Source organism: Anopheles cruzii, chromosome 3 (assembly GCF_943734635.1).
Source record: "Anopheles cruzii chromosome 3, idAnoCruzAS_RS32_06, whole genome shotgun sequence".
Lineage (NCBI taxonomy): Eukaryota > Metazoa > Arthropoda > Insecta > Diptera > Culicidae > Anopheles > Anopheles cruzii.
The window spans coordinates 35,335,946-35,352,929 of NC_069145.1; the positions used below are offsets into that span (position 1 = coordinate 35,335,946).

Below are 16,984 nucleotides of genomic sequence, written 5' to 3' on the forward strand. Positions count from 1 at the left end.
TTGTGCTCGCTCACACGATTTCGCCCGTCATTTAGCTTCTCTTTCTAGCTACGCCCGTTTGACATTCAAATTTGACGCAATCGTCGATCCCCGCTAGGCACCTTTGCCTGTAAAACTGTGACTTGAATTTTGCACAAGCATCTAAAAAAAAAACAGCCCGATAGAAACGGATGGAATTTAAGTAACAATTATTATCTTTTATTTACTAGAGTTCTTCAAGCAAGAAACCTACAACATGAACGTTTACACTATTGCCCAGCAATCGATAGCGTTGCTTTACCGTTACCGCATCAGGGAAGCAAAAATATTCTGGAAAACTCATTAATCTGGCCACTTCTTGCGGTGTAAAGTACCTGACGCGCAGTGTCCTTAATAATGCACATTTTTCGTCGTGTTCGACCGCGTTCGTAGCACTTTGATAAATGTTATCAAAATCCTGTTTTGCAAGAGGAGAGAACACCGATCCAGTTCCTTCGGCGTAATGGGTGTACGCTTTCGTGAAGCACATCGAGTTGGTCGATTCGGATGTACAGATATCCATAATCTGTAAATGTCTCTTCAGCGTCACCTCTTTCAACAGATAAGATTCAATGGCTTCCAAATCCTTGGTGATTGCACCAATATTCACCGGTTGTACTGCAACGGTGTTAGGAAGTTGTGAAATAATTCCTTCAGCATTCCATCTAAAATAACTTCCTTTCCGTTTGGCGATACAATAATATCGGTGACGAGTGTTTGGTATTCCGAATTGGTGTGGAGACAGTATATACTCCTGAAAGATGAAGCCAGCGTTCTGCAGGCGGTCCTTGTACAAGGCACATGCTTGGGACGTTTCGAATCCTTTTACATTTTCCATCAGAATGAACTTCACGGTCGGAATTCCTTCAAGTAGCGAGCAAATATGCTGGAAAGGTTCGGCCCGGCAATCGTCAACATCATTGAATTTTCCATTTCGCGAAAAAGGTTGACACGGAGGAGACATTAGTATCGTATCGATACGCATTTTTGTTATACCGCTCGCGGTCAAACTAAGAATATTTCCATTTCGAACGACATGTTCTCCAAAGTTTTGCCTATAAACTTGATTGGCAATCGGGTTAACATCAAGCGCAGATATGATTTCGAACGCTTTGCCGGTTCCTGCAAATACGAAGAGCGTGGTTAAAATTGCGGTAAGTGATTAAACACCGTTTTTTCACAAACTCTCTAATCCCATTCTCATGCCGCCAATGCCACTAAATAACTCCAGTACTCTGAATGCGCTGTTTTGTTTCGAAGTCGTTGAATCCATTCCTAAATCGTTGTCGGAACAAACTATTTGCAAAGAAACCGATCCGTCAAATGTCTATTTGCGATTGACAACGTGTGCAGTCGAGAAGTAAACAAACCTCATTTACTTCTTGGGGAGATGAATGTGATATAGCTCTACAGTTTCTGGACCTTAAAGGAGCGATAGGAACGGCTAACAGGGAGAATACGGGCAACATAATAGAGCACAAATAGTAATAGGCTAACTTTTATTTCAGTGAAATAATTAGGTGTTTTTTTATAATCAGCGTTATCTATATTTAGGTAACCCTGCCACAAATACCTTTGTGCACCTTTGGCGAATATTTTATTGCAGTAGACGTACAATAATATAAGTGTATTCCACATCAGAGAAAACAACCAAAGAAATTCGCATCTGTCAAACGCAGCAATCTGCTTAACGCAGCAATCTGCAAAGGTATGTGCTTACGTAGAATTGAGAAACATTGAATTCACATTATTATCGCAAAATATTAATGTAATGTTTCTATTTTAAGATCATTAGATCTGAAAGAGAATTGAAATTTGGCAGACTGTGCCTGCAGCAGTTTATTTTGTCAACCTACACTTCTTCGCGTATCTGTTTATCACCAGTATCAACAACATGAGCAAATCAATGGATAAAAAGGAAGTCCTGCAAGCTATAGTAATAGGCGATTCGTACAATGAAAACTTCCAACCATTTACTGGTACATCGCCACTGGTAAGTGTGTTTCGTAAACTAATTTCTAGAAGTCTTATCATTCAAATTATCATCGTAAATCGTGACTTTACTGACTAGGCTTTGCTGCCAATCGTAAACGTGCCGCTGGTCGATTTTACACTCGAAACGCTGAGTCGAAACGGAGTGGAAGAGGTCATCATGTTTTGCAGCAACCACATCGGCGAAGTCAAGCGCTACATCCAGCAGCGTCAAGCCGAAAAGTGCACCTGGTCTATTAACATGTCGGTTACAATTATCAGCTCAACTTCGTGTCGCAACCTGGGAGAAGCGTTGCGTGATTTAGACGCCAAACACATCATTCGGGGCAACGTGCTGCTGCTGAGCATTGAAAGCATCACGAATGCGAACTTGGCACTGCTGCTGGATGAGCACAAGCGTCTCATGAAAGTGGATAATGGTGCCGTGATGACGATTGTTCTGAAAGATGGTGTTGCAGGTATGCGGACCGGTAACGAGTTGTTGATTGCGGTGGAACCTTCTACTCGTCGTCTGCTCTTCCATCAACGTTTGACCCAGCAGCAAACGAAAGACAACTTTGAGCTTCCACTCGAGATGTTTCTCACCAATCGTGATGTGACAGTATGCCACGGAGTTCTTGATCCCCAGATTGCAGTGTGCAGTCAAATGGCATTACCATTGTTTGCTGATAATTTTGATTTCCTTACGCGCGATGACTTTGTTCGTGGCGTGCTAATCAATGAAGAAATTCTAAACAGCCGCATTTACGTCAGCAAGTTGGCGCGGGAAGAATATGCCATGCGCGTCAACAATTGGCAGAGCTACCAGATGGTAAATTTGGACGTTATCAATCGTTGGGTGTATCCGTTAGTGCCAGATATGGGCATCAGCCAGTTCCTTCAATACTACAAATGCTATCGGAACAACATCTATCGCCATGGCGATGTGCGACTGGCGCGTTCCAGCAAATTGGTCGGCGATTTGGTAATCGATAAACAAAGTTCCATTGATGAAAATACGTACATTAATCAATCGACGATTGGTAAAAACTGTGCCGTTGGAAAAGGTTGTCGAATTGAAAACAGTTTCTTGTTTGAAGGCGCTAAAGTTGGCGACGGGTGCGTGCTGGATCATTGCCTGATCGGGATGGGTGCATCAGTTGGTTCCAATTGTAACATTTCGGAAGGCACTGTACTGGGAGCAAATGTAGAAATACCCGCTGGTATGAAAATCGTCAAGCTTCTTGTACAAGCAACGGCACCGGAAAGCGAATGGGCTGGCGTATCGAAAAAACTGGCGGATCGCGCATTCACCGTGCCGGATGAACAAAACGATGAAGATTCCAATTCTGATGACGAAAACGAAGCTAATCTTTTCGATCAACCGACCTATCTCTCAGTGCTGCCAAGAGCGTATTCTCCATCTATTTATGAACCATCTGACGAGGAGTCCGAGTCTGGAGAAGCATCTCCTGTACAGGAGGATGCGAACATTTTCCTATCGGAAGTGGTGGAATCGTTGAAACGTGGTTTTGCGGAGCAAACCAACGCAGAGTATTTGATACTGGAAATCAATTCATCTCGCTATGCATACAATATGTCGCTGAGTGAGGTTAATTTCTATGTAGTAAAAGCTATTTTGCAAATTTTAGTGTTGCAGGAAAACGTTGAAACGAACACTGTTGCAACGTTGCGCAAAATATTAGCATACTTTGGTGTTGTGTTTAAAAACTATATTCGCGATAACGATGCTATGCTCGACTGCTTGAAAGCGTTCGAAGAGATGAGTCAATCGAATGAAACGATTCGCAGCAAAATTGCACAACTGGTGCACTATCTGTACGAGAGTGATTTGATGAGAGAAGATGTTATTATTGAATGGTACGAAGACTTGGACGACGAATCGCTGAAGAAGGCACTCTGCAAGTTGGTGGAATGGCTAAACGAATCCAGTGACGAAGAAGGGGAAGAAGACGATGAGTGAGGATGAAACGATGTTCAATACGTTTTCTAGAATGAGGCAATAAAAAAAATCTTCTTGATTTAAAACATAGCATAATTGAATATCACCTAGCAGAAAATTATTGATGATATCAACAACAACCGAATGTTTATAGAAGCTTAACATTTTAATTGATGATTTAGAGCGGTTTTGGAGCGGTTTGAAGTCGTCATTGTATCTTTCTGTTGGCGATACATATTATCATCAGACTTATTTATGTCTACAATTATTCACCAACTGCTCAATGTTTTGAAAGTTTTATTTAGTCCTTTTCTCTGCATTTTCTAAACAAGCACATAACCAAAACGGTAACGTTAGTAACGCTAGTTTGACATCAGTTATTTCGTTCGGTTTCTCCGCTGCTCGTCGAGCTAAAAGTTTGTTTTGGAGTAAAGCATGTCGAACGCACATTTATTTCTTAAATCAGGGTTCCCAAGAGCACCACTGCAGAATGGAATTGGGCGGTACGTGTGCCAGTTGCAGCGAATTACGCTCAAATACTGCAAAAGCAGCGGATCCAGCAAGGGCATGCGGGAATTTCTCGAACACGAGTTGGTGGATTTCAGCCGGTCGAATCCGGGTGTTGCGGTTTACATCAAGCCGCGTCGCCATCGCACAGCTGTAATTTCAGCGGAGTTTTTGAATGGCGAGCGAACTTGGATCAATTGTCGCAACCACAGCCGTGATGAGATATCAAAATGGGTTCACGTAATGAAGCAATCGAACGGACAAGCGGAAGAAATGCGTTTACGTAAACAGTGGCACACGGACATTCCTAGTGTGCAAGGCCCGTGGACGCCGTTCACGCATCGTCATCATTCAGCCAATACGACCGAGTTTCCTTGCAAAGAACTGTCCAAGCTTAAAATCACCGAACCCAGCGCTACTGAAAAACTGTTGGAATTGTACCAAGCGCAACGAGAAAAGGTGTCTAAAAGTGGATAATCAGCACCGGATGTCGTCAATGTTTCTGTATGCTTTTTAGTTAGTTATGGTAGAATAAAAACAAAACAGTAATGAGCATCGTGTAGGAGTACTTATTCGAAAGAACAATTGTTAGCAATTCATTCATATTTGCTCGTACTACGGCAATTCAATTTGCAGAGAAGTATGGGACCTTAAATTAAATTGGCAGACCGGTTTATTTACGTTTCGTTTCTGTGAGTGGCGTTACGCTGTCAAAAGTCGCGTAACGCAGAACTTGCGAAGTTGTAGCTTTATAAGGATATGCTGATAGCAACGATATCTTAGTTCAAATTAATCAGAGTATATAGAATAGCTCGAGAGCTATTTCATTCTTTTTAACATAGTACGATACGTTAACTATTCCTTTGCATAACCAAAGTTAATGGTTCGTGTAGATGGTGTTTTAGAAAAAGCTGGAAATATGTATGTCGATGGCCAGTTCCGATGTTTATGTGCACTAGTTGGTTTGGAGAACCCGTTATCTGTCAACATACGATCGCATCAGTTAAATGGTGCCCAACAATACTTGCTTTGGCTTCTCGTTCGACGATTTTATTGTTGTCCTCTTTTGCGAGACATTTTCAATGCTAGTACGTTTGTTCTACACTGAATAGTATGTGAGGCTTGTGTTTAAAATGTCTGATACTAAAACAACGAAGTTGGAGAAGGTCCTTCCATCTGATGAGGACCTTGGCCGAAGGAACTGTTGTTGGAGGGAGCTCGCACAGGTAAGGCGTGTTGGCTTGCTGGATAATCCCACACACTTGAACACTGTGTCCATCCTATGTTTTATGGCCCGCAGAAGTACGAAAAAGATCATGCTGAGGAGCTGGAAAACGCCATGGATATTGACGCCGTAATCGAAATGATCAATGATCAAGAAATGGATCCTGAAAGTTCGGTTAGTGACGTCGAAGAAGCTTCATCGCAGAACGAGAGCGGCGATGAGAATCAGGAAGATATCAAACAACAGCTGAAATTGACCGTTTCTTCACGCAAGCGAACGTGGGAGGTGAATGGTTTGAAGGAAATATTAGAGGACCGCGATTTCGCTATGGTGAGCCACGAAAAGGTTGAAAATTGGCTGCGAAATCAAATGCATAGCATTTCAAGTCAGCTAAGTGTTCAATACAAAAAGAAGGTTACCACGGTGACTGAAACGTGCATGGATGCCGATGCCGACTCGCAGTATTCGGTGGACACGGCACAGTATATACGATCGAACAAAAAAGTTAGCAATCGAGTTAAGGTGACCACGATGATCAAACAATATGCCGTTACTAGCAACGTACGCTACCATTCAATGGAAGACATTTCCGACACAAAGCTAGCGAACGACCAGCATACGTTACAAACACCTTCTCGGCGCTATAGTATAACAGAAATGGCGTTAAATCCAACAAGTTCCATAGACAATAGGCGGTCACCACAAACGAAGCCCGTCGTTCGCACCGCCCAGACCACCAATCATCGTACCAGGAAAAAAGTGTTCAAAAAAACAATCCCCCGCAAGCGAGTTGATCGTACGAAATCCACTGAACAACGGTGCCCCCAAGACCAGCAACCGATGCAGGCGGAAATGTATGAAAAAGCCTTAGAGCAGTGTGCGAAAATGAAGAAAAACAAAACGCGCCGTTCCTCCCGGGTCTCCAAAAACAGTGACCGGAAGCTTATAAGCGAAACTCCTCGAAAATACTCATCAACTTCATCGTCCGATGACAACAATGATGAGGAAGTGTTTCGAGGCTCGAACCAGTATGCCAAATCTTCCCAGCAAATGAAAACCAACTTTTCCAGTGCGGCAGAGGTCGCTTCAAAGTTAACTAGATCTCGCGATCGGCAACCAACCTTAAACCAATCCAATCAAAGTTCTTCGTCCGAGCAGGAAATCGTAGAACCGTTCCAGTCAATTACGCTTGGGGTTTCAAAACGCCAGCGGTTACAGAATGAAGCATCCAGTGCAGGCACTGATGTTGGGCAACACAGCCGAAACGTTTGCATGCAGTCAAAGGGCAAGCGCCATGGTGAGGGCTTAGTTATTTTTCGCCCCAAAGTTATACATCCGACCCTACCAGACACCGAGCAGATTTACCTTCGCATGGCTGACTTAACACTGGAAGGCGTTACAAAGCAGCGAGACCTTGAGCTGTTCCGAGATTTCAACTATAAGGTTCATCCAAACTCAATCATCTGCTTCTATCCCAGTGATTCAGAGTGTGACGAATCGCGGTCCCAACATATCTCGGAATCGAGTATCGATTCCTCGCTCGACGCGGACGATCCTATCCTTACTTTCAATCCACGCAATGTTAAACGGCTGAACTTAGTTGAAGTACCTTACCATTTGCAAAATTGTTTCGCTGTTTGGGAAGACGGGACAAAAACATATATTAGAAGAAATGTAAACAACACACATAATAGCGATTCGCTGGTAAATGGGAAGTAAAGTACATAAACACTGTGGCCAAGTTAGTTCTAAAAGAACCAAGCATAAAAAGTCTGCTTAGGAAGGTAAGAGATAAGAAGCAAAACTAGAGTTAATATGTGAAATATATTGAAACATTAAAAGAGATAATTTATTCCCAAGTGTACATTTCAAACGAGTCCTAATACATATATTTCCAGTTTTGTCCAACATGGCGAACGCTTGCACGAAAGTAATTACTGCTTGATAATGAGGCGATTAGCAATCGAAAAGAAGAAAATGATGATTTTGGCTATCCTACAAGATTAATGCCGATTTCGTTATCAGAGTTCACTTCATGTCAAACTAATTATTTTCTATTCACCTCCATTTGCATCCGCTGCGATCAGAAAACACTGTAATTGGAAAAAAACATCTGTTGCTCTGCAAAGAATTTGAATATATGTGCGGTATACCTTTAAAGAGTTTTTTCAGCGTAACGTAAGTAGAAATCAAACTCAGTATATTCTTTTGATTTCACATCCGGACCAATTGAGTCTTTGGAACATCCGCTCTCTTTTTCAATCAACCTCCAACTTTCGGAAGCTGCCAGCCAAGCCATATGTTGAGTTATCGGTAGCTCCTGTGCACCCGTTCAGCGGTTCCTTTAGTGCTCCTACTGTACCCTCTTTGGCCGCATCGGAGTACATGCTCAAGTGAACAGTCATCGCATCGTCAGCCATCAGTTGACTCCGGTACGCTTCCACTTCCTGTTTCCAGAGGCGGATCATATCAGCCATCGGCATCACCCCTCCATATTCTTTCGGCAGCAGACGTTTCTCCAGCTCAATGTCCTTGATGTCGGTGTAGAATCGGATACGGTCGCGTAGCTTCTGCGAGATCAACGACATCCCAAAATCGACTGCCATCTTCATCGCCGGGTTAATATTGCATCCGTACATCTCCCTATGACGCATTGGCAGGATCTTTTCACCGTTCTTTGCGATCCTCACCGCTTCTTTGATTGTGAATAACGTCAAATACTGCAGTCCGATTCCTGTACCAACACCGGCGTGGATGAAGCCTCGAATTTGATTCTCCTCGTTTGCCATCAGTGTTTCGTAGCAAATGCCATGCATTTTAAGCATATCTGCATTAGTGAATTCGCGTAGATCGAATACACCGGGACGGTAGAAGATCACGCGACGCCCTTCTCGGTCACGCTCTGGCAGTGCGAACATGTAGCTGCAGAAAGTAAGCGTTGCGACATTAGAATAAGTTACCGCAGAACTTATGCTCGATTTACCCGAGGTCAAGGAGTTTCGCCATCTTCGGCAGTCGGCAATCAAGATTCTTGAACGCACCCTCGAACGCATTTTTCAGTAGCACATAGCGCTCTATATTTTCCTGTACTACCGGGATCTGAAACTTCTTGGCCCGAAGGAATTTCAGGAAAAAGATTGCATCTACAAGAAAGAAAGCACCGAAAGCAAAAGGGTATAGTTATTTCAATGGCAGGAATGAACTGCAAACCCTACCAACCCATGCGGATTTTGCTGATACGCGGGTTCTTCTCGGCCCACTCGCGCAACATCTGGAGCGCATGGTCACGGGTAGCCTGTGTTTCCCGTAACTCCTCATGGGCGATTTGACGGAGCTCGTCCGATAAGGTGAAACGATATTGATCTGCCTTCGTGATGGCTTTTGTATATTTCATTTTGCGGTCCTGTGATAAAAGAGAAATTGAACTGATTGAACATATCGTCTGAATGTATGAGTATAGATATTTAAAAGTAACTTTCACAGTAACATACAACAAACTTTTAGTACAATTTAAAGACATAAGGCAGTTGGAAAATATATTTAGTAAAACGTTATTTATTATTGTTTTCTATCAAGAGAGACATGTTAGAAAACCGCAATTCAGCAATCAGTGGATTCACAGGTACGACTTTCATCAATTGGCATCCGATATCACGTAACTTATAATTAGCAATGATTTTTTAGATGAAGTAGTAACTATATAACGAATTTAAGAGAAACTATTAAAGTCAAATAACCCCAAGTCATACAAAGCACCATATACACTGCGGGTTGCATGGTGATCAAATCTAAAATATATTTGTCCTTCGAACGGGTTAGAGGAGTTGTAAAATACGTTCAAAAGGCAAATATGATTGAGCGTTTACACATCTCAATGGGTTTTATACATAGCGTAAGTAATATTTGATCACTTTTACAGGGTATAAATGTACCAGAATGGCGTTGATTTACGTTTATTAGCGTTTATTATTGGCCGAATAGCGTTTATTCCGCGTATACCGCGTATAGTACGTCAAAAGTATAAAAAACATAAGCCAAAATATGAATCTGTGTTAGTTGCCATAACAAACGGACAGAGAAAACGTAACCCGAAAGCCGCAGAATAGTGAAACGTGTTTAGCGCAGGTGATTTGGAATGGTTGGCTGGTTTTGTTTTGCCACTGGCAACCGGAACCCACGGACGGCGCTTGAATTAGATATTCTTTTTACAAAGATTATAAGATACGAACGATAAGTAGTAACCCTAGTAACATCATTATGTAAGAGGTCAACCACGCTTTTAGTTACGATTTATGTTACATTACTACGTCACAAAGCGTTGGACTAAAAATGTGGTGAATGTAGGTCACTATGCCAATCTAGACAAATATCATCCAATCGGTCCACTGTGGTTTGCCCGTGATTCAGCTAGTTCCACGCCTGATCCGACGTCGTTATGCAACAATACGTTGGTAGCAGCAAGCGATGGGTGTTTCTTTTTATCTAAAGTGCCTATGCTCCGCAGGACAGTCGGTTTGTTTGACTTTGTAGGACTTTAGGGTGGTGAAACTCACTTTTTCACCGTGATCGTGATATCGTTAGTTAGACCACCTTTATGCACCGTCTGCGACTCACTTCATTCTTCAATAGCACTTATAAAGAACACTTCTGAACTGCATCTCGCCAACAAGGGGCTGAGGAATTCAAGTGTGTTGCTTCATCTGGTACAGCTACGAGGTAAACAGAAGACTTCAACGAACGAAAGGAACGAAACGAACTGCATCGCCGGTTCTTTGTGGAATGCATAGGCAAATATTTATGCAAACATTTTTGCATAAATTTTTGCATTCACTTCAACAGCACAATGTTTTTCCCACTGGTAGGTGGAATTGAAGACATAAAAATAAAATTTAAAAACACGTCAGAAAGTGCTGCTATATGTAGTTTAATAAATTTTGCAGTTTACTTATACTAATTGTGTAAAAGTGACAATAATTGTAGCTACCCGTTCTTTGGAGTTTTGTAAGAGAAATCTGTTTCATGTTCCAACATAACGATTACACCGGGCCGCTTAGTCTGGTTTAGTATATTTTAATAAAGATCTGCAAAGTGACCCCGAGGACATGTGTGTCCTAGCGGTCGATCTCGCCGAACACCACGTCCAGCGTACCAATAATAGCCACCACGTCAGCCAGCATGTGATGGCGCCCGAGTTTGTCTAGTGCGGCGAGATGTGCAAATCCGGGCGCTTTGATTTTGCAGCGGTACGGCATGCTGGAACCATCCGCCACCAGATAGATCCCGAACTCGCCCTTGGGTGCTTCGACCGCGGTATAGGTTGTTCCCGGAGGGACCTGGTAACCCTGCGTGTATAGCTTGAAGTGGTGGATAAGCGCCTCCATTGAACGTTTCATCTCGAGTCGCGACGGTGTCGTCAGCTTCACGTCGTCCGTTTTAACTTCACCAGCCGGCATCTGGTTGAGACACTGTTCGATGATCCGAAGCGACTGGCGCATCTCCTCCACTCGGCATAGGTATCGATCATAGCAATCACCCTTGGTACCGATCGGTACATCGAACGAGACTCGATCGTACGCATCGTAAGGTTGTGCTTTACGTAGATCCCACTTTATGCCGGAACCGCGCAGCATGACTCCGCTGAAGCCGTAGTTGAGTGCATCCTCGGCAGATACGACACCGATGCCAACGGTACGCTGTACCCAGATACGATTGGCAGTCAGTACGTCTTCCACTTCGTCCAGTCGCTCACCAAATTTAGATGCAAATTCGTGAATGTCATCGAGCAACCCGAGCGGTATATCCTGGGCAACACCACCCGGTCGAATGTAGGCAGCGTGCATTCGGGCGCCGGAGACCCTCTCGTAAAATTCCATCATTTTCTCTCGTTCCTCAAACAGCCAAAAGAACGGCGTCAGTGCACCGATATCCAGCGCGTGTGTCCCGACTGCCATGATGTGGTTGAGAATACGCGTAACTTCAGCAAATAACACGCGAATGTACTTCGCGCGCAACGGAATATCAACGTTCAGGAGCTTTTCGACAGCAAGCGAATAGCACTGCTCGTTGCACATCATCGAAACGTAATCCAGCCGATCGAAGTACGGTAGTGCTTGGGTGTAGGTTTTGTACTCGATCAGCTTCTCGGTGCCGCGGTGCAAGAGACCGATGTGGGGATCGGCCCGCATCACCGTTTCACCGTCCAGCTCGAGCACTAGCCGTAGAACACCGTGCGCTGCCGGATGCTGGGGGCCAAAGTTGAGGGCCATGTTGCGGACAGTCTTTTCTACCGGTGCGATCTTGCTGTTCCACGGCGGTATTTTCCAGCGGGATGTCACCGCGTCCGGGTACATGACCGGACCTTTGAATTGGTCTATAAACTCCTCGTCCGGGAACCACTTGCCAGCCTTCCGAAACGTCTGCCTTTGATGTGAGCAGGCGACGTTCCTAAGCAACCCTTGAGCCGCATACATTTTACTGACGGCGCACTTGATAACACTGTTCAGTATCAATAATGCCATCTTTGTCTTAGCGGTGAACTGACAAACTGAATCAAAGGTGTTTCCGCGACAATCGAATACGATGTTGTATCCTTTTCTCTAATGAACTGTTGCTGTTCGACTAGTTTATCGTAATCGAAATTAACATGAACACAGACAAAAAGTACGGAAAAACGTGGCGGCGATACTACGCAAAGAAGCGACGAAGTCTCCTGAAAACGAGGACTGCGCCTACTTAAACAGAGCTGTAGAACATTATAAATGTGAGATTTTTACAGACTGTCCGTCAGAATTAGATAATCATTTTGGTACTGAACTGAGCTATACAAACATTATTTATGCTGTTTTGCTTTTTTGCGTTTTTTTGCAACTCATTTGAAAAATCATCAATCAATTTCGGTGTAAAAAAACTCTCCGCAATAACAACAAATAACGCATAATACTTAAATGTAAGTTTCGCAATTTTCAGACAAAATGGTGTTTGTGGTTAGCCATCTTGATTACCAATCATTAACATCAATGTACCATTATTTTCCTTTTTTTGCAAAAAGTTCAAGGTCGTAGGGTTTGACTGACTTCCACATAAAAACCCGACTGGCCGGTCTGCTTGTCCTGCCTTTATCGTGGGTCCCGTTTCGTTTATTCGAAACTGTGGTGCAGAAATGCACAATGCACAACCCATGCTATATGCTCATGTCAAGGCCACGTTTCTGCCCTGTTGCACAGCTCTTCTGAGACGTCTGCCCGGTGCAATGTGGACACGCTGATCACCGTTAAATGGTAAACACTACCTACTGACCAACAAACTGTGCACGTTGTTACCGTCCACGACTTCAAGTGAATTACTCAATGGTCTCGAGCAGGTTTTTGCGCACTGTTTTGCGGCGACCACTGCCCAGAAATGCTTTAACCGCCCTTCATTATCTCGCCTACGAGACGAGATGCAGCTTTGAATGGATCAACCGACGGGCAGGTGGTCAGGCGGCATCTTGGCGGGTGGCGGTAAAGATGCCGGTTTTCTCATTTCACAGCGATGGGCTTTGCGCGTTTTTCCCTGCTCAAGGTTACTGCTGGCATGCATTCTCAGCGAAATGTGGGCTCCGGCCAAAGGGCAACCCGTTGATGTTTCAGGCGTCATTGTTGAGCGGTTTGCGAAGCGTTTTAGCCGTCTTGCATCAAGAAAGATTATCGTTAGAGGCCGCTTCGAGTTCGATGCATTTTATCGATGCATCAAACCGGTGGACTGACATTAGTGAGATAAATTAGCCCCCCCATGTAATCATGGACTATTCTAGAGACACAAATCGGTCGAAGAAAGGAAACAGGTTCTAATTCTTCAAGAATAGAAGGAAATATAATACGATTGGTTGATAATTAGTGCCCTGATGGTGGACAAACTTCACTCTTACTCTCTAAAAGATCTGTTCATGCTCGACGTTTTATTATTGAATGTTATAAAATATTTTGTTTTAGATGACTTTTAACCTTGATTTTGATGATTTTTTACATTTACCTTTTTTAAACTGAATTACGAATACTAAAGTTATATCGATGTTTAAGTTTATTTATGTGAATTAAGTTTTTGAAAACTTATGCCCTTATGTATGCAAATAGAATAGAAGCTAGTAAAATCGACATCGTTATTGACAGGGATCCTTTAACGCCATCCGCATCGTATGTGGATAACCTTGATGCAAGCTGTAAAGTATCTCCGTGTGCTCAAATAATAGTTATTATGAACGTCATCATCATAATATATAGCCTGTGTTTCTTGTGCCCTTTAGCTCTAAGTGACTCGCGGCAAGACTAAGTCGCTGTTGCTTGAGGATATCTAACGGTGGGCGGTACGGGAGTTAAACAATACTTTGCTCGGGCCGCAACCCGGTACGCTGATTGATTACTTACCGTCCTTGTTCGCTAGCGATCGAAGGTGAAGTTGCTCTTATCCGGGATAATCAAGAAATAATTTCCCTTGCGCTGGCTTGTGAGAGCAATCTGTTGGTCCGCTGAAGTACTTCGCTTAGTTAGCAAACATATTGTTATTGCATGAAAATCACACGCGACTAGCACAAAGTTAAAGCAAATACCTAGCCTAACGTAGGTTGTTTTGCGAAAAACATTTGTCTTTTTTGGCAACCCCAATTGTCCGGTTCTAAGAAGATCGTTTCTCAATCACTAAGCACAAGTCGTCCAATAAAAACGAAAACTGAACACTATTAAATGGCTGGAACACTATTTCATGTCCATAGAAACACTAAACTATGTGATCGTCACACTAGAATGTCGTCCCGAAATGCCCGTCTCGATCGCCAGCTAAACAACGACTGATCATTCGCCGAACGCCAAACGAGAACTGTCTCCTGATGGCGCACGCAAATGCGCAACCCGTTTGCGGTGGTCTCGCAAAGGCGTGGTGGCAACACCCCTACCATTTTATTTACTCCACGATGCCAGCGTTGCTATCACAGGCACAAAGAAAACTGATCTAAACATTGGAAGACAAAAAATAGCGAACGAGGCAAACCTGCAAGACATTGGTGCAACAGTGACCACAGGTAACAGCGGTTTGGGTGGAAAAGAAAGGTTAGGTTTTTATCGTTAACCTTGCGAGCCTTCGACACAGCCAACGTCTTCCCCGTTCTGGATACATTTGGCCAACGTGGGCTTGGCCTAGTTTTTCACGAGACGTAATGTGAAATATTGTTTGTGGTTTCACATAATTTCTTTTTACTGCAGATTTCAGAGCGGCCGGCAAGCGGTTATTGTTTCATAACATTGTGGTAAACTATACACAATTCTCTACTTGTGACTTAACGGCGTTTCGGGAGAAAGTTGCAACAAAAATGCTGGGTCGGCAAGGTTAAAAAAGCGGTAAAATAAAAACGGGTAGCTTCAGAATTTGCCAGCGACAACTGGCGATGAAGAACAACCGTAGCAATCGCTCGTCCTTCCGTACAGTCCATCACACGTTTGAAATTTAAGGTATGTGTCATAGATCAACATTTTCAAGCTAAAATAATAAAATTGTAATTGAAAAATCTTAACAAAGAGCGAAAAGCAATTTGCAAATCCTGGATTGTATCACTAAAATCAAGAAAGGACCGAATGGTCCTGCCAATGGTTCTGGCTGATGCCTTGGACGACACCAGCAGAGAAAGTAATAACAACATCGAGCCGCAAAGGGCTCTTGACTCCAGGACTTCCGACCTTGTTGTAAATCGTTACGAAATTGTACAAGCTAAATTAAAACAATTTTACCACGCCAACAACCCTTAACAACACGTGTCTTTTGAAGAGACACTCTTCGTGCGATACCGGGGAAAATTTCGAAACCGCAACGGTAAAAATGTCCAAATCAAAAAATCGCAGAGATGCATACAACATTGCGTAGAAATGTCAGGAGACTGAAAATAGATTAACTGGCCACACTGAAGTTATGTACACAAATCAAAAGCGTCTGAAAGTGCCAAACAAGTGTCAATAATAATAAAACAAAAATTTTTTTTAATAACAGGCATTTGGGAATTTGTACTCACTATACGTAAACGATAAAATGGTGAAATTAAGTTGCCTCTATCGATTGCTTTTTTATTTAGCGTTTACTGTGAGCTTCGCTAGCTCCGACTGCGGGTGCAATAACAAGCGCGTGCCGGAAGGAGTAAACTCGCCAAAAGAACAAATTATATTCCCAAACAGCGGACTGGAAAGGGCAGAAAAACTGCTGGATTTGGTGGAACATTCGAAGCATTATGACCAAATGAGCCTGATACCAGGAGGAGAGCATCTGATCGGCACCAACGAACCAATCTTCCCTGCCGATCGAGAGTCACCGGCTCGTTCCGTGACCGTCCGTGAATTTTACCTCGATCAGTACGAGGTGTCAAATGAACGGTTCAAGGAGTTCGTGGACCAAACGGGATACATCACGGAAGCGGAAAAGTTTGGCGACAGCTTCGTCTTTCAACGGCTGCTTTCCGACGAGGTGCGCAAAAAATATGAAGACTTCCGTGTTGCTGCCGCTCCGTGGTGGTATAAGGTGCAGGGAGCATGCTGGAAGTATCCCGAAGCGGACAAGGCACGTGGCATCGACGATCGCCTGGATCATCCCGTAGTACACGTATCCTGGACCGATGCTGTGGCATACTGTCGTTGGAGAGGAAAACGTCTGCCGACGGAGGCTGAATGGGAAGCCGCCTGCAGGGGAGGACGGAAACAAAAACTCTTTCCGTGGGGCAACAAGCTGCTCCCAAAGGATCGCCACATGATGAACATTTGGCAGGGCAAGTTTCCCGATAACAACCTAGTGGAGGACGGTTGTGATTCCACCTGTCCCGTGACGACTTTTCGGCAAAATCCATATGACTTGTACAATATTGTTGGGAATGTTTGGGAATGGACGGCGGATTTGTGGGATGCAAACGGAGCGAAACAGGTCGGAGAGCAGAAACCGGGTGTTGATCAACCAAACAGGGTGAAAAAAGGGGGTTCCTACCTATGCCATGAGTCGTACTGCTATCGTTACCGCTGTGCTGCTCGATCGCAAAACACTGAAGACAGTTCCGCTGGCAATCTCGGTTTTCGGTGCGCTGCCGATGTAAACTAATGACGAAACTAATTCGCCGCACTCATTCCGCATGTGATAAACTGAATAAAGAAACTGAAGTTACTTCTTGTTTAATACTGCATTTCTGCTGTACATTTATGATGGTTGTTGATGGGAATTTGAAATTGCTACATTTGAAAATTTTATCCGGCAACACTGACAAATTGAAAGACCGCGACGAAGTTTGACGTTGCCGGGCC

General features: G+C 43.7%; 7 protein-coding genes across 8 annotated transcripts; 4 read left to right on the forward strand and 3 right to left on the reverse strand.

The window, feature by feature from the left end:
• Positions 1-205: 205 nt before the first annotated feature.
• Positions 206-1,291, reverse strand: LOC128270313 (tRNA (cytosine(38)-C(5))-methyltransferase). The gene is made up of 2 exons (XM_053007713.1): positions 1,204-1,291; positions 206-1,140 (listed from the first exon to the last, which is right to left on the reverse strand). Exons 1-2 carry the CDS (start codon positions 1,289-1,291, stop codon positions 206-208), a joined length of 1,023 nt encoding a protein of 340 aa, XP_052863673.1.
• Positions 1,292-1,912: 621 nt separating this feature from the next.
• Positions 1,913-4,004, forward strand: LOC128272649 (translation initiation factor eIF-2B subunit epsilon). Its single transcript, XM_053010491.1, has 2 exons — positions 1,913-2,011; positions 2,090-4,004. The coding sequence occupies exons 1-2, from the start codon at positions 1,913-1,915 to the stop codon at positions 3,971-3,973; spliced, it is 1,983 nt and encodes a 660-aa protein (XP_052866451.1). The 3' UTR covers positions 3,974-4,004.
• A 366-nt stretch (positions 4,005-4,370) lies between these two features.
• LOC128273590 (39S ribosomal protein L43, mitochondrial) lies at positions 4,371-4,996 on the forward strand. The gene has a single exon (XM_053011593.1). It carries the CDS (start codon positions 4,388-4,390, stop codon positions 4,934-4,936), a length of 549 nt encoding a protein of 182 aa, XP_052867553.1. The 5' UTR covers positions 4,371-4,387; the 3' UTR covers positions 4,937-4,996.
• A 596-nt stretch (positions 4,997-5,592) lies between these two features.
• On the forward strand, positions 5,593-7,783 carry LOC128270314 (uncharacterized). Its single transcript, XM_053007714.1, has 3 exons — positions 5,593-5,685; positions 5,760-7,289; positions 7,772-7,783. Exons 1-3 carry the CDS (start codon positions 5,593-5,595, stop codon positions 7,781-7,783), a joined length of 1,635 nt encoding a protein of 544 aa, XP_052863674.1.
• Positions 7,508-14,516, reverse strand: LOC128271283 (retinaldehyde-binding protein 1-like). 2 transcript variants are annotated; one of them, XR_008269215.1, is made up of 5 exons: positions 14,087-14,516; positions 8,904-9,087; positions 8,668-8,827; positions 7,838-8,606; positions 7,508-7,777 (listed from the first exon to the last, which is right to left on the reverse strand). XR_008269215.1 is itself a non-coding variant. In XM_053008740.1 (4 exons), the coding sequence occupies exons 2-4, from the start codon at positions 9,076-9,078 to the stop codon at positions 7,943-7,945; spliced, it is 999 nt and encodes a 332-aa protein (XP_052864700.1). In that variant the 5' UTR covers positions 9,079-9,087; positions 14,087-14,516; the 3' UTR covers positions 7,508-7,942. The 2 variants fall into 2 exon arrangements, 1 of the variants encoding a protein (XP_052864700.1); XM_053008740.1 differs by having other exon boundaries at positions 7,508-8,606.
• On the reverse strand, positions 10,796-12,202 carry LOC128271282 (NADH-ubiquinone oxidoreductase 49 kDa subunit-like). The gene has a single exon (XM_053008739.1). The coding sequence runs from the start codon at positions 12,200-12,202 to the stop codon at positions 10,796-10,798; it is 1,407 nt and encodes a 468-aa protein (XP_052864699.1).
• Positions 14,517-15,701: 1,185 nt separating the features above from the next.
• On the forward strand, positions 15,702-16,816 carry LOC128272878 (formylglycine-generating enzyme). Its single transcript, XM_053010761.1, has one exon. The coding sequence runs from the start codon at positions 15,735-15,737 to the stop codon at positions 16,782-16,784; it is 1,050 nt and encodes a 349-aa protein (XP_052866721.1). The 5' UTR covers positions 15,702-15,734; the 3' UTR covers positions 16,785-16,816.
• The last annotated feature ends 168 nt before the right edge of the window (positions 16,817-16,984 follow it).

Coding starts and splice junctions, on each gene's coding strand:
- LOC128272649 (XM_053010491.1), top strand. CDS start 1,913: ATGAGCAAATCAATGGATAAAAAGGAAGTCCTGCAAGCTATAGTAATA. Junction 2,012..2,089: donor TTACTGGTACATCGCCACTG/GTAAGTGTGTTT, acceptor TTTACTGACTAG/GCTTTGCTGCCAATCGTAAA.
- LOC128271282 (XM_053008739.1), bottom strand. CDS start 12,202: ATGGCATTATTGATACTGAACAGTGTTATCAAGTGCGCCGTCAGTAAA.
- LOC128273590 (XM_053011593.1), top strand. CDS start 4,388: ATGTCGAACGCACATTTATTTCTTAAATCAGGGTTCCCAAGAGCACCA.
- LOC128271283 (XM_053008740.1), bottom strand. CDS start 9,078: ATGAAATATACAAAAGCCATCACGAAGGCAGATCAATATCGTTTCACC. Junction 8,828..8,903: donor TATCAGCAAAATCCGCATGG/GTTGGTAGGGTT, acceptor TCTTTCTTGTAG/ATGCAATCTTTTTCCTGAAA. Junction 8,607..8,667: donor GCGAAACTCCTTGACCTCGG/GTAAATCGAGCA, acceptor TACTTTCTGCAG/CTACATGTTCGCACTGCCAG.
- LOC128272878 (XM_053010761.1), top strand. CDS start 15,735: ATGGTGAAATTAAGTTGCCTCTATCGATTGCTTTTTTATTTAGCGTTT.
- LOC128270314 (XM_053007714.1), top strand. CDS start 5,593: ATGTCTGATACTAAAACAACGAAGTTGGAGAAGGTCCTTCCATCTGAT. Junction 5,686..5,759: donor GTTGGAGGGAGCTCGCACAG/GTAAGGCGTGTT, acceptor TATGGCCCGCAG/AAGTACGAAAAAGATCATGC.
- LOC128270313 (XM_053007713.1), bottom strand. CDS start 1,291: ATGGATTCAACGACTTCGAAACAAAACAGCGCATTCAGAGTACTGGAG. Junction 1,141..1,203: donor CATGAGAATGGGATTAGAGA/GTTTGTGAAAAA, acceptor TCGTATTTGCAG/GAACCGGCAAAGCGTTCGAA.